The 13744-nt window shown below is 37.7% G+C and overlaps 1 protein-coding gene across 1 annotated transcript in view; it reads left to right on the forward strand.

The window, feature by feature from the left end:
• Positions 1–16: 16 nt before the first annotated feature.
• The window catches only part of lama3 (laminin subunit alpha 3), a 95233-nt gene continuing 81505 nt past the window's right edge, over positions 17–13744 (forward strand). Inside the window, exons 1-2 of the mRNA XM_015372492.1 lie at positions 17–577; positions 955–1107. Of these exons, the coding sequence (XP_015227978.1) occupies positions 302–577; positions 955–1107 (429 nt within the window). The 5' untranslated portion in view covers positions 17–301. The remainder of the gene's footprint in view (positions 578–954; positions 1108–13744) is intronic.

The raw sequence follows: 13744 nt of genomic DNA on the forward strand, positions 1-13744 counted from the left end.
GAGCCCAGAGGAGCCCAGAGGAGCCCAGAGGAGCCTGACACCTGAGAGCTCCGCTCAAAGCCTACAGTTCATTTCAGAACAAGGAAAACTCGCCTCGCTTCTTTGCGGATATGCGTCGGAAAAGAGGGAACACCTCCATCGGTGGGACATAAACTTCACCCTTTATTGGCATCTATCGGCGAAGATCTACTGAAAGGGTCTGCTGTATTTAAAAAAGTAAATAAAATCTATTTCATGGACGGCTCCAGATGACTCCTGGACTCAGGCGGCGGGTTGCGCTCAGCATCTATAAGGATCTCTGATGGAGAAAACACCGAGGCGGAGGATAGGAGCCCCTCTGACTGTGCTGCTGTGGACCTTTGGGGCATCGTTTCTCCTCAGGGACTCGGAGGGCCAGCGGACTTTTAATGACCTGACGGGCTTCAGTTTGAATCCGCCCTACTTTAACCTGGCAGAGCGCTCCAGCATATCTGCGACAGCAACCTGCGGCCAGGAGGAGACTGGCGCACCGAGATCTGATTTTTACTGTAAACTTGTCGGCGGACCGACTCTGGGTCCTCCTACTCAAAACATACATGTAAGGGAATATGTGTGAATATGTACAAATTTTCATCTTTGTTGTTGTTATTATTGATTAAATAGAATAATAACTGAGATCAATGTATAAGGCAGGCAAAGGCGCATGTATGGCACCCCAGGGAGCACTTGTAGTTTCTTTCTTCCATTCACCAACTTGTACACATGCCAGAAATAGTTTTAAATTCCGTTTTTCCCACATTTCCTGAAGGAAATCTCCTTCAACAGATCGTGAGAGTTCTCACAGAAATTGACTTGTGCAATTCCTGTAACCGACATGATTGATGTAACTGCTGCATGCTCTCTATCCTATTTGTTTAGCTGTTGCTTTAGCCCTTTCAAGCACAAATGGTAAATAAAATGTTGTTTTTTTTTAAGGGTCAGCATTGTGACTACTGCACATCCGCGGAGCCAAGCAAAGCCCACCCGGTGAACAACGCAATAGATGGCACAGAGAGGTGGTGGCAGAGCCCACCTCTCTCCAGGGGAACCATCTACAATCAAGTCAATGTTACCCTGGACCTCGGGCAGGTGAGATTATCATGTGCATAAACAGATGTTTTTTTTTTAAAGCTGGTTCCTGCTGGGTTTAATAATAATGGTATAGCCCTGATGACAGTGCTGCAGAAAAAACATATCTTCCAAGTTGTAATTTTGCTTTCCTTGCATCCATCTATTAGGATATTTGTAGTGATTTTGTTCCTGTTTCTCATGTTTCTGAACATGCAGGTTGACTCATACTGTTTGTATTGAAGGTATTCCATCAGGTACACTATTATATTTTCAGTGTGAGCTTCATCACCTGGGCAAGCAGTAATCATGTGCTCTGTAACTGGATTCCTGCCAGAATGCAGATTCACGCCCCTTTGGCTGGAGAATATGCTTCCATCAATACCTGTGTCTCTGACAGGAGGTTGGCTAGAGGCCTGTATAACTGCCCCCTCAACCTCAGTTATTTGCTGCAAGGAAAGAAAAGGATTGCTGTTTCTGGATTAGAATTCACAAGCATTTAGAATCGGATTTCAGTTTTGCAAGTGCACAAGGGAGCATAGTTTAGGAAAAGCAGCAACAAAAAAAAATAAAAATCCCACTGCACCTTTGGGCTCCCAGTGGACACCCTGTCTGACAATGGGTGCAGGCTTTTCTGTCTTCTGTTTTTAGCTGGGGTGAGCTGTGCTTAAACCCTGCGCTGCTAAATATAGAATGCCCGGACAAAAGGATGGACACATGCGGGGCTTTTAGAGATGTCTGACTTTAATACGTGGTAATGCTCAGTTTATTTGGGAGCAGAGAAAGCAACATTGCTGTATTATCATGTGCTAAAAAAGATTGTGACTAGATCTGTGGATGTGACTACACCTGCAAAATAGCCCATTATGTTACGCAAACTTTTTACATGCCACATGCAATCAGCAAGTCACATTTTCACATGTTCTGTTGTTTTATTGCTCAAAAGTAGTCAGGCAATTATAACTGGGCAGAAAGGATCACAGTTTCTAAATGAAAGATGACTTCATACCATTTTAGCAAATGTTTGCTATATTAGGACTTTGTTTTTTTTTAGTTTAATATGATTTTTTCGCATATTGATGGTTTTTAGCATAATCGATTTTGTCCTTAAATGTAACCAGCAGGATTATCCCAGCTATAGGAAAGATATTCCCAGAGCATGACGCTGCTACCTCCACATGTCACTGAGGGGATGGTGTGTTGGTGGGTGATGTGGGATGTTCCTTTCCACCACTAACTCTGTTTTGCATGTAGTTCATGTTTAACCTGGGCTTACCAGAGCTCATTTTTCAAACCTTGGCTGTTTCCCTTAAAAATCAGACTTTTTTTTTTTTAACTTTCTTTCTCTGTTTCCACCAACTGCCCCCCAAAGGCCATATTACTGCTTGTCTGTGTAATGGTCTCCTTGCCTGGTCTGTCAGGTGACCAACCAGGTCTTGGTGGTTTGCAGTTGTGCTATAGTCGTTACATGATAGGTTTTATGAGAAGTCAAGAAAGAGGACATGGGTTTATAGAGCTAAGAGAGACTTCCTTGGTCTTCATTATTTGATATGCTCGGTAATGTTTTCTAGCAATCCCCTAAGAACAAATAGGATTAGAGCACATACATGTTATCATCCTCTGGCTTCTGGAGGCAGTTAGCTGCATTGGGTTTTTATTTAAGAGTTGCAGAGTGAAACATACTGAACACCAATGCTCCTTTTTTTCAGCTTTAATTTGTACGCTGTTTAGACAACCATGTAAAATTCTTCCTTCAGTTTTATTACATATGTGTTTGTCCGTCATAGAAAATCCTCTTAAATTATGCAGCAGTGTCCTTCTTTATGCAACTAAGGTGGTAGAGTTCAGTTATTTACCTGGAGGTTTTACAACCCTTTTCCACAGGTTCAGGCGTTATCTAAGTCAGTGCTAGCTGTCAAGAGTTTGACTGTTCTCTGTGGCTCTTTGATAGCTTTGTACATTCTTTTGAAACCCGCAGGATAAATGATGTGTTTAATAAAAACGTGTGGGCCAGACAGACCTGAATGGGTGATGTGGTTTTCTTTCAAGACAAATGCAGGTGGCCGCTCAGCTTTTCTCTGTATAGCTCCAAGCAGATATATAAGATAGTGGTAGAGTCCATGTTTATGTTAACATGTTAACGCTTCAAAGAATGGAGTTTTTTTTCTTCCCTTCGCTGTTTCCGGTTTCTTTGTATCAGAGTAGATTTTTGAAGCTCATTCTTTTAAAATATACAGCTAAAAAAATCTGATCAAAACCTTAACTACATGCAAACTAAAACCTTAATAATATAGTATGTCATATTAGTCTGCAGGTAATCTCTAGTTAGAATGGTATGGATTGCTATGAAATGCATCGTGAATAGAAGTATTTATTGATAACCTTACTGAAACTAATAAGCAAAAACTGAATTGACTATATAAGACAAAAACCATAAAGAACACCATGCAAACAGAAGGTAAAAATAAAATCAAAAATGAAAACACCTTAACCTTCTGATCTTAGAACCTGCAGTCTGCTTCCAATAGGAGGTTAATGCTCTTGTTTTATTGGGACTACTTTGACAGCTGCTGCCTTAGGATATAATTTGACAGATATTAATGTGCTCTCTTATGTTCTCTAACAGATGTGTTTAGGTCTAAAGGTCCCTCTATGCTTTGAATATGTGAAAGCTTAGTCAGAGTGTTTTGTTTTTGAATATCAGATCAATACATCTTTTTGGTTTTCATACTTCTAAAGCGATTCCCGGTCTTCAATGTGTATTTGCTTTATAATTTTTTTTTCTAGTAATTCAGTTCAATTCAGTTTATTTATATAGCGCCAATTCACAACACATGTCATGTCAAGGCACTTTACAGTTTACCAGATCATACAGTCAGATTGATTCAAAGTTTTCTATCTAAGGAAAATCAGTTGATTTGATTAACTCAAAGGCAATCCATCACACTAAGCATGTTTAGTAAATGTGCAGGTTTTATGATTTGCATTTTTTTGTGAGCATGGGGAAATGATGTATGGAGGACCATATTAGTACATAAATGAATAAATGATCAGTAAATGAAAGGTAATAAATATATACAAATATATAGTCTGCAAATAAATATAAGGAAGCAGAAATTGTATTTAAAAAAAAAGACATTATTATATTTGTGTTTTAATTGGCTTGTTTTCTTTGTATGAAATAACTTAATTCTATTTGTTATTAACGCCTTTTCACCTTATTATTCATAACTGTTTTCCATTGCTGTCTGCATTTATACAAATAACAAGGGGGGTCTGTCTTAAGGAGATAGCTCAGACAGCATAAAATTTACATGCATCCGAACCGACCACAGTCACAACAAACATGGCTACCTATGCCATAGAATCGAGTCATCTGTGGGGTATGCTGAGGTATTTAGCCAATTGATTAAAACATTTTTTTGTGATTTCTGACATCATTTGTCATGTGTATTATATCAAACTGATTCTCGAGTCCTCGACAGAAAAGGCCTCCCCTGTGTCAGAAGTGTGAATTCTGTAAGACGAGCGAATCCAGTCTCTTTCTCGTTTTCAACCATTTAGACCTGGAAATAAAGATACTTGTGTTTTGTTAATAGGTATAAGAAAGGTGTTAATATCTCGTAGTTCAGTTAGTAAATTATGAGAGAAATTGAGCTGCATTGTTTTCGAGTGGCATCATACGAGATCATTTATAAACTTATCTTAGGTAGCCTGTTGTAGCATGAAGATTCTGTGCAGTCTAACCAAACAACAGGCAAAAGTTTTATCTTTAAGACAAAACATGTAATTATATGTCTGTTTATATGTTTAGCATTTATTTATGTTTAGATATGTCAGACTTGGTCCTCCATAATAATGTACCTTCTCTAACACACTTGATGGAAGAATTTGTTAACTAAAACAGAGACTTATTTACTGGCTTTGGTGATTTAAGAAAGTGAGATAAAATAAGAAGAGCAATTTTTAACTAATTACTCATAAAAATATGAGAGATTATTGAGTTGACTGTGGTGTAGAATTAATAACTCGCCATAAAGATAAGTTTTTCAAAGACATTGAACTTTGCTTCATCAGTAACGTCCACAAAAAGAAAGTGTAGATAATAATATTTCAACAACTCCCATTAAAAACTGATTAAATGACAGTAAACCAGTGTTGGTTTTTGATACCATCATTTAGAGCTTGCAACAACATTAGCTGGTAGAATACCAAGTAATGTTTGAAATCCAAACCATTGACTAGCTTAACAATTAGCAATAAAAACTAACACTGTAACAACATTGTTATAATAACGATCCTTAAAATTGTCTGTGAAAAAATAATTAAAGGCCAACTTAAACGGAATTGCCTTTAAAACTAATAATACTTCTGTATTGTATTTTCTGATATGGGGATGGTGAAATACAGAATACTTTCACACTCTCTAAGCTATTAACTGTTGAACCTGGAAAGGGCTGGAAGGTAAAATAATTAGAAGATTTATTACCTTGAAGTGAGAGGGTCGTGTGCTCAAATCTTCTGCCTGTACATGCCGATGCTGTTACTTGGTACTCCAGCTCCTTCCTATAGTCCTGAAACATAACTGATAGGTTAATTGATCTCTCTAACAAAGTTTCCTTAGGTATGAAAATGGACCCAGGACTTGCCCAGTGACTGCTGGGGAAAGGCAAAAGCATTGACAAGTCTTTTTAAGAGATGGATGCATGGATGGATGGATGGATGGATGGATGGATGGATGGATGGATGGATGGATGGATGGATGGATAGATGGATGGATAAACTTGCCTATTTTCACTTCTGAGATTAGATATGACCCATAATTACCTTGCATCCATCAACCAAAGGGCATGTTCTGATGATGGCACTTTGGTATTCACACAGAAGTTGCTGCTATAAAAACGTTGGAGCATTGCTGCTCAAGACTCATTTAGCATTGTTCAATATAATAAAACAGTAAACAGGGAACATATTCAAAAAGTATTTGAACTTTTCTAAAACGAGTTCAGGAATATTTTTTTGTCCCAATGTAAGCTTCTCCTTTGATCTATCTTTGATTTTTAACTTGAGCACATCGCCATAACTGTGCTTCAGAAAGGCCAATGTGAGCATTTACTCTGCTCCCTGTTTGTGTCTTCTTGCCCTTTGACCCATGACCCTCATCAAATCCCTTCCTCAGTCTTCAGGAATTACCACTGTGATCCCCAGTTGGGAAACTTTAAAAAGAAATTGCAAAAACTTATCAAAATTCTTTAGTGTTGATTTAGAGATATGTTGGGAAACACATGAACTACAATTTAAGCTTTCTTCTACAACTACTGAGTTAAAAAACAGAACAATTGCAATTTGACATGTTTTGGTTTTTATCTAACACAAATATAAAAAGCAGTGACATTTTGTATCTCTAATTTTTATACTCTACCCCCCTCAAAATAATTTTCTTTTGTAACCATTGAGACACAGCTAAAATTGGTTGAGGGATTTTTGTTGATCCTTCAGTAAATTGTTGCTCAGGCATCATGCTACCTTTCCTGGAACATTTAGCGCCACTGTTAAACTATTTACAGGACACAGTAGTTAAGCCATTGTTCTGCTAAACATTTACACCCTCTATCAGACTGCCAGTCGCTCACGCAGTTTTTTTTTTTTTTTTTCATTCTTGAGGATGTATTTTAGGAGTCATGACCACACGTGCTTATCTGCCTGAGTGAACCCAGAGTAGAGCATGTGAGGCAAACATACCAGGGCTGACTGCTGTATGCCTCCTTTCTGATGAGTTTAAACTGGGTTTAATTGGTTTCACTAGATGAAAGCAGAATGCTGATGTGAAATGTGGCATTGATACTTTTAGCATAAGGTCTAGTAGATTATTCTGTTGCTTTATTGTGAAGGTTAAAGATACACATTGTTCTAATATTTAGTTTTACTGTTTAGTTGCTTTAAATTGCTGCTAGATTGAAAAAAAGGTTGATTTTAACATATGATTATTTACTATGAAATACTATGATGGTAAAGCCACAGGACACTGTGTTAACTTTAGAGAATGTATTTGATTGTAAGATCCTTGGTTTTGTAATAAACTTTTAGAAGAACTCTGACACCAGTTTAGTCTGACAACTTCAGCTCTTCTCATAACCCCGAAATGCCCAAACCACAAAGCTTTTACTAACTCAATTTTCCAGAAATTCCCAAGAAACCTAATCCTCTCTCTCAGGGGTCCACCTCCCACCAAATTTGGTTTGAATGTTTTATTTGCTGCCGTCGCCCCCTTTTGTGCTCAGAATCCTCCAAGGCAGGTTTTGTGTGACGTCCTTTCTGTGCTCTCATGCTCTCACAAAGGTTTGGTCTTCCTAGAGCCTCATTGAAAATGACCTGGACCTTTCTTTTCACTGGATAAATGTCTAGAAATGGAGAGGCGGGGTAATTTTGGCAGTAGAAAGTGGCAGAACAGAAAACAATTAAAGATATTTCTTTCCTTTTTTCAAATTGTACAATTAAGAAGAAAGTAACAGTTAAACAACAAAGAAAATGTCATTATCAAGCCCTTTTCAGTTGGTAGAAATAACTTCAAAATTCTAATATAAAAAGTTTTACCTTTTTTACTTCACTTACTTAGGGTCCTGAATAAAAAAAGGAAGTTCGGACTTGAAGTAGGCCCTTAGTTTTTCCTTCACCTAACATTTCTGCCCTTATCTTGTAATCTGATTTGAGCTGAACCTTGAATATCTGTAACAAGCCAAATGGATAATGTAAAGCAGTCAAATCTGTTTGGGAAAGGACACTTAAATGGACCTTTCAAGCCTATTGGGAGTAGCAATACCAAACCAAAGTATGGCTTTAGTCAGTCACGCAAACAAATGAAATAGCGGCAGTTTCCAAGGGTTGCCAAAACAACTTATACTTTTATGCTCTCACTGCTCCTCTTGTGAAAATGTGAAAGCAGCCGCTACGTGTGCGTCTTCTAGCGTTACCATGTTTATATCGGTTCAGCTGAGAGCGTGGCAACTCTTGAGCTGTGTCCGAATGTCCGCCCTAACTCCTAAATCCATCAGTCACTATATAGAGCGGTGACTATATAGTGGTCTTTATAGTGAACTCAGTTAACTGGCTGTTTGGATGGATGAACACCACTTTTTGCTCCCTGTAACTGTGCCTTCCCGCACAGTGCCTGCGCCATCTTTATTATTTGTTGCTAATGTTGCGTAGCAACAGCCGTAGAGGACATTCCATGATGCTTTGTGAGGAGAGCCCTCCTTGCACAGCATTCGGGGATATATCTGCTCGTCTAGTGACCATGTATGATCACTACTTATCAAGCTGCATTGTGGGTAATTTCGAGTCCGCTACTATTTCATCCTCTACACGTTTGGACATTCATCTGAAATGGCGTGACCACTGCCTTGGTTTTACTACAGCTATATTTCCCACCTTAAACAGCAATACTGCAACATGATTGGCTAACTCGTTTTTGGTCAGACTTGGACAAGTTAAGCTATAAGTGCGTTAAAGATGAATTTTTGTGTTCATTGCAGTTTGTTTTATTATTAGTTCAAGGACTCAGCATTTTAAGACAACTATTCAGATAAAAGTTCCCTGTCAATAATTTCCAAAAACCTTACCTGCCTTAACCTATGCTATTTTAGCCCAGCTGGCTTAAGTTAGCTGTTCACTAGGGATTCAAGGTGGGATCAGTCTGAGTGGGCAGATGAAGGTGGGGTTGGCAGTGTTGCCACTGATTGAAATGAAGTTGGTTTTGCTGGCTGGGCTGAAGTTGCCTCAGCTCCATGTATGTAAGAGTGATTTGAAAATCCTGTCAGTGTTACCTTAGATGAGTGCTTTGCCAGAAGGATTTGCAGTACAGTGCAGCTGGCTCAGTCCAGAGACCGAATTGGCTGCTAGACATTTTGTTACAGTGACGGTTGAGGTGATGTAAGTGACTGTGTTTAGTGGGGCAGCCTGAAACAACGGTGGGGGTTTGCCAAGTAGACACGTACTGCTCCCCCTTAACAGCCACCGTAGAGAGTTATTATTTTGCATGCTGGACTGAACGGAGCATCACATTTGTCTGTTGGACTGCGGCTCCTCCTAAATCTGGAGCTGCGGTGTTAAAAGCTTGTGGAGGTTATTATGGGATCTTTTCACTTTTTGGAATTGCTAATCACCAGTCACAGGTTTACTGACGCAGGCATTGATGCAATGGGAAGTGTTAGAAGAAGTGCAGTGTTCCTTGACCAATTTGACAAAGATGTGTCATAAATAGCCATGTCTAATTCAGCTGTCAACCCATGTCACCAAAAAAAAAAGGTCACACTTTCAAGAAATTTAAGAGAATTAGGCTAACCAACAAGCAAATATGAAATGTAGTTTCTGACATTAATTTATGCTATTTTGTCCAATCCATAATTTACAAACAAAGCATATAACCTAGAAAAAAAAAAACTAAGTGTAAGTTTTCAAACAGCTGCTGCCTCAAACTTTTAAAAGAAAAGTGCAAACAAGTACAAACATGCATGCTCATTATGTTTCTGTAACACCTACTGGTACTCTTAACTTGTAGCCAACTGTTCTGTTCTAACTGCATACATTCTGTCATGGAGACACAAAAAAAAAAAAACAAGATGACCCCCACCCCCCACCCCCTTGCCCTCACTTTGCCCCACCTGTTGTAGACAGACCAACAGTTGTACATTGCATTGTTATAAACTGTGGGGTGGGAGGTATGTGTCGGCGGCCTCTCCTCCAGCTCCACTGTAGTGTTCTGTCTACACAGCTGATCCACTCAAAGAAAAGGCGAGGCCCTATCTTCTTTGAAATGTGTTTCTGATCCCTCATCTTACATGCTTTCAGGTTTTCTGATTTCCTTTACTGTATTTGTATGCGTTTAGACCTGTAGGATTTTTTGATTTAACTCAATTGCATATTTTTGTTTCAGAGCAGTTTTAAACACAACATTCTTTGATTTGCAGACTAACATCTTATGTCTGTTTTAAATAAAAAATAAAAAAATCTTTATTAGAGCAATAAAACCCAACCTTTCTATTGTTTTTCAAATTGGATGATTAATTTCAACCCGTACTTTTCTGAAACACAAGTCTGAAGATTAATTTAGGTCCTAGCCTAAGCTGGGATTGCACTATATATATATAAGTATATATATATAGCTTGAGCAGAAAAGAGGTTGTCACATTTAGTCTTTTTAGACATAATGTAAAAAATATAACATTTTCTGCATTAAGTTTGAAATCAATAACTGCTCTTTGTAAACACTGTCCCTGTCATTTCATCTACAACTGTTTATATAGGTTTTTGAGCTAAATAACTGAGAAGGTTTAAATGCAGCTGCTGTTTCATTAGAAAATGATTGATTATTATTGATCATTTTCATTTCAACATGCTTACAATTAGCTTTCAGTGTATTTTCTATGGCCAAACATCAGACTAAAAATTGACTTGCTAAATTTAAATGGTGTGAGAGATATGGTCACCTGAAAAAATATTTCAACTGATAAATTATTGTAGTTGCAATAAACCCTCAGATTAAAACACCGGATTAATTATGTGGAGAAAAGAGTCTTTTAGAAGGAGCTGCATGGGTTTTTAATATAAAGTAGTCATCTTTAGTGAGTTGTTGGTAAAAACATGATGCGTGGCCATAAATATTAGAGTATCATCACTGGTTAGAACCAGAGATGAAATACAAAATGTATCTTATTGCTGCTAAGATGCTATTTTTATATACTGTGAAGGTTTACATTCTAACTGCACTCATTGTAAAACTTGCAGTCCTGTTAGCTCCTTTAACTTCTCAAGCAACATTTCTTCTGTTTTCCTCTGACCCATTGGAAAAGTCTCCCCTCTCTGAACTCTGCTATTGCTAAGATTTTGCATCAATACCTGAGTTTGCCTTTCCAAATTGAGCATCATCACTTATCACCAACTGTTCACAGGTGCCTTTTAACTATATATTCAGCTGCACAACTCTTTTTATTTATATATTTATAAATTCATGAAAATAAATCTCATTTGTCAGAAGCAATTATGATAAATGATTATTTATAAAGTTAGAAAGATGTCTTAAATATAGTGAACAAAGAAAAAACTTTGAGGAACCTATAATAAAATATTATTATTTTTTTTTTATAATTTTACATTTATATAAATAGGCTTGATAATTGCATATGATGTCAACAGCTTTTTGTTAGTCATTTAAGTCTTTATTATATTGAAAAATCTCAAAAGAAGACAAAAAAGTCAGTCAAACAGACGTGACTTGTTAAGAAAGAGCAATCCTGAGAGTCTTTCCGAAAAGTATATTTGGAGTACTTTGCTTATCTTTTAATAGCACTTTGGTTAAAAAGAAAACAAACCTTACCTTCTAACAATATCCCCTGATATTCAGAGAATTGAGCTTTGTTTCCATAGATGGTTCTGCATTGAAAGTAGGCACAACTCTAATGGGTATTCCCAAAACTCTGTTATTTAGATTTTTTCCCCCATTTAACTCAGCTTTTTTCAGAGTTACAGGGGCCTTGTAGCTTACACTGGAGTTCACGGTTCATGAGGTTCGGCGCACTCTAGACAGGTCACTCATCCATCACAGGATCAACTAGGGACAAACAAGAGAAACAGCCATTCACCCACATACTCACTTGAAATCATCAATCAAGATAATTCACACAACTTTGGTCAACAAAAGGAACGCAGAACACCCTGAAAATGGTTGCTTAGACATAACCAATAGTGCAAACCTCTCAGCTAAGATTTAAACCAAAGAATTTTATATTGGGAGGAAACAACTTTACAATTATAAAATGGAAGTCCTGTGATCTGTCATCACTTCTAACAATTGTTTGAGAAGTTATAACTATTTTAAAGGTCCAAATACCATTCATTATCACAGCAATGAAACACAAGCACACGTTCCTCATACATCATCACAACCTATTCTGTGACATATGCACTTTCCACTTTATTAATCAGCACCTGTCAAATTTCTTGCTAAAAATAATAGCATATTTGCCAATTATATGGCGCCAACTCACTGCACAGAGAGGTTAAGACAAAGTAAAGATGACTTGCTGAACTTATATCCAAGTCCCAGAATGGGCTTAGAATGGGATTTAGGTAAATAGGAATGTGAGTTGAGGTGTTTGGATAGTACAGTTAGACATGATGGAGTGAGAGATATTTTCTAGTCCTTTCGTACCAAATCAGTTTCATTTAAACTGTTATTGCCGACTAATGATTTATTAGATTACAATGTTTTTTCCATCCAATTAATTGGTAACTTCCACTTAAGGAACTTTTTTCAGTGTTGTAGTGTTATCACCATGCATTAGAGGGTGCAACTTTTGATTTCTAAGCAGAGCCTCTCTAGTATTTTTGCAAGAGAACTAACATCGGAGCCATGCTAGCACCAACGCATGAGTCAATTATCCAGTACGGGATTATTAACACTGCTTAATGGTGACAGTGCCTGCAGAATGCCCTTTATGTGGTTGTGTTTGTTAATATAAACACCATGTAAGTGCCATTTTATATCACGCTTGGGCTAGCATTTGAAGTTAAAAAAGTGAATTGCATTGTGTGAATTTTAGCCTCTTTCCTACTGAACTTAGCAGTTTAATGCTGGTTTTTCAAACACAACTCAGCCCTCTAACAATTGGCATTTGACTCCCATCCCATTGGCAAAAAATGCCAGGTCTGTCCCCTGCAGGCAAGCTGCATAGCCTCAGTGCCCCAACTGCCTTGTGTCTGATTATGCCATCACATTGGGTTAGCATTGATGATGTCACCATTGCGACAGAAATCAGGAAAGTAAACAATGGAGAGCAACGTGGAAGTAAGCCAGCACATAGTAAATGTGCTTTATTGTTTCATTCTTTTTTTCCCTCAGAACCTCTCTCACCAGTGCTGCAGAATGTTTATTGAATGTTAGCAGAGTGGTTTTGTGTTGTTAGATCAGACGCAAATGGCGTGGTGTGATGACGTCCATAATTTGCTCTCAATGGACCTGAGACTGATGTTCCCATATGTTTGCTGATCGGAGCTTAGCCGTTTCAAAGCGATTTTAACCTGGGTCGCTTGCCGAGTCATTTAAACCCGGGTCAACACAAGTCAGGAAGCTGTTCTCACTGTCAGTAAATGCCGATTGTTCCCGGGTTTAAACTGGTTTTTTGGCCAGTGGACAAGGGGTCATTATTATAATATGACAGAGAAAAACATTCAATAAGCATAGCAATTTGGGAAGGCTTTTGTTTGTTAATGCATTTTAGCTTATAAATATGTCAAGGTTAATGTGCAAGAAAAAAAAAAGTTTAGTCAGTCATTATTTAAGTGAGCTAGCACAATAAATTATTAAAAACATAATTATGTATTTTTCTTAACTCAGAATATTGTAAAAAAAAAATGTTTATCCCTTTGTTTGATCAATTCTCTCTTTCTCTAGACGAGAAAACTCTTTTTAAGGAAGTGGCCACCTACAGTACCAATAATTTGTTAGTCGATCAATAAGATCAATCAAATTTAGAGTAATTAATTAATCAAAATTTACATTCCAAATTTAAACACAAAATAACTGAATATTGTTGCTGACTATTTATAATCAACCAGCAACCTGTCTATGATAAATGCCCCCAGTCTCATGCTAGTTGACCAC

This window comes from Cyprinodon variegatus, unplaced genomic scaffold (assembly GCF_000732505.1).
Source record: "Cyprinodon variegatus isolate N-32 unplaced genomic scaffold, C_variegatus-1.0 Scaffold73, whole genome shotgun sequence".
NCBI classification, from domain to species: domain Eukaryota; kingdom Metazoa; phylum Chordata; class Actinopteri; order Cyprinodontiformes; family Cyprinodontidae; genus Cyprinodon; species Cyprinodon variegatus.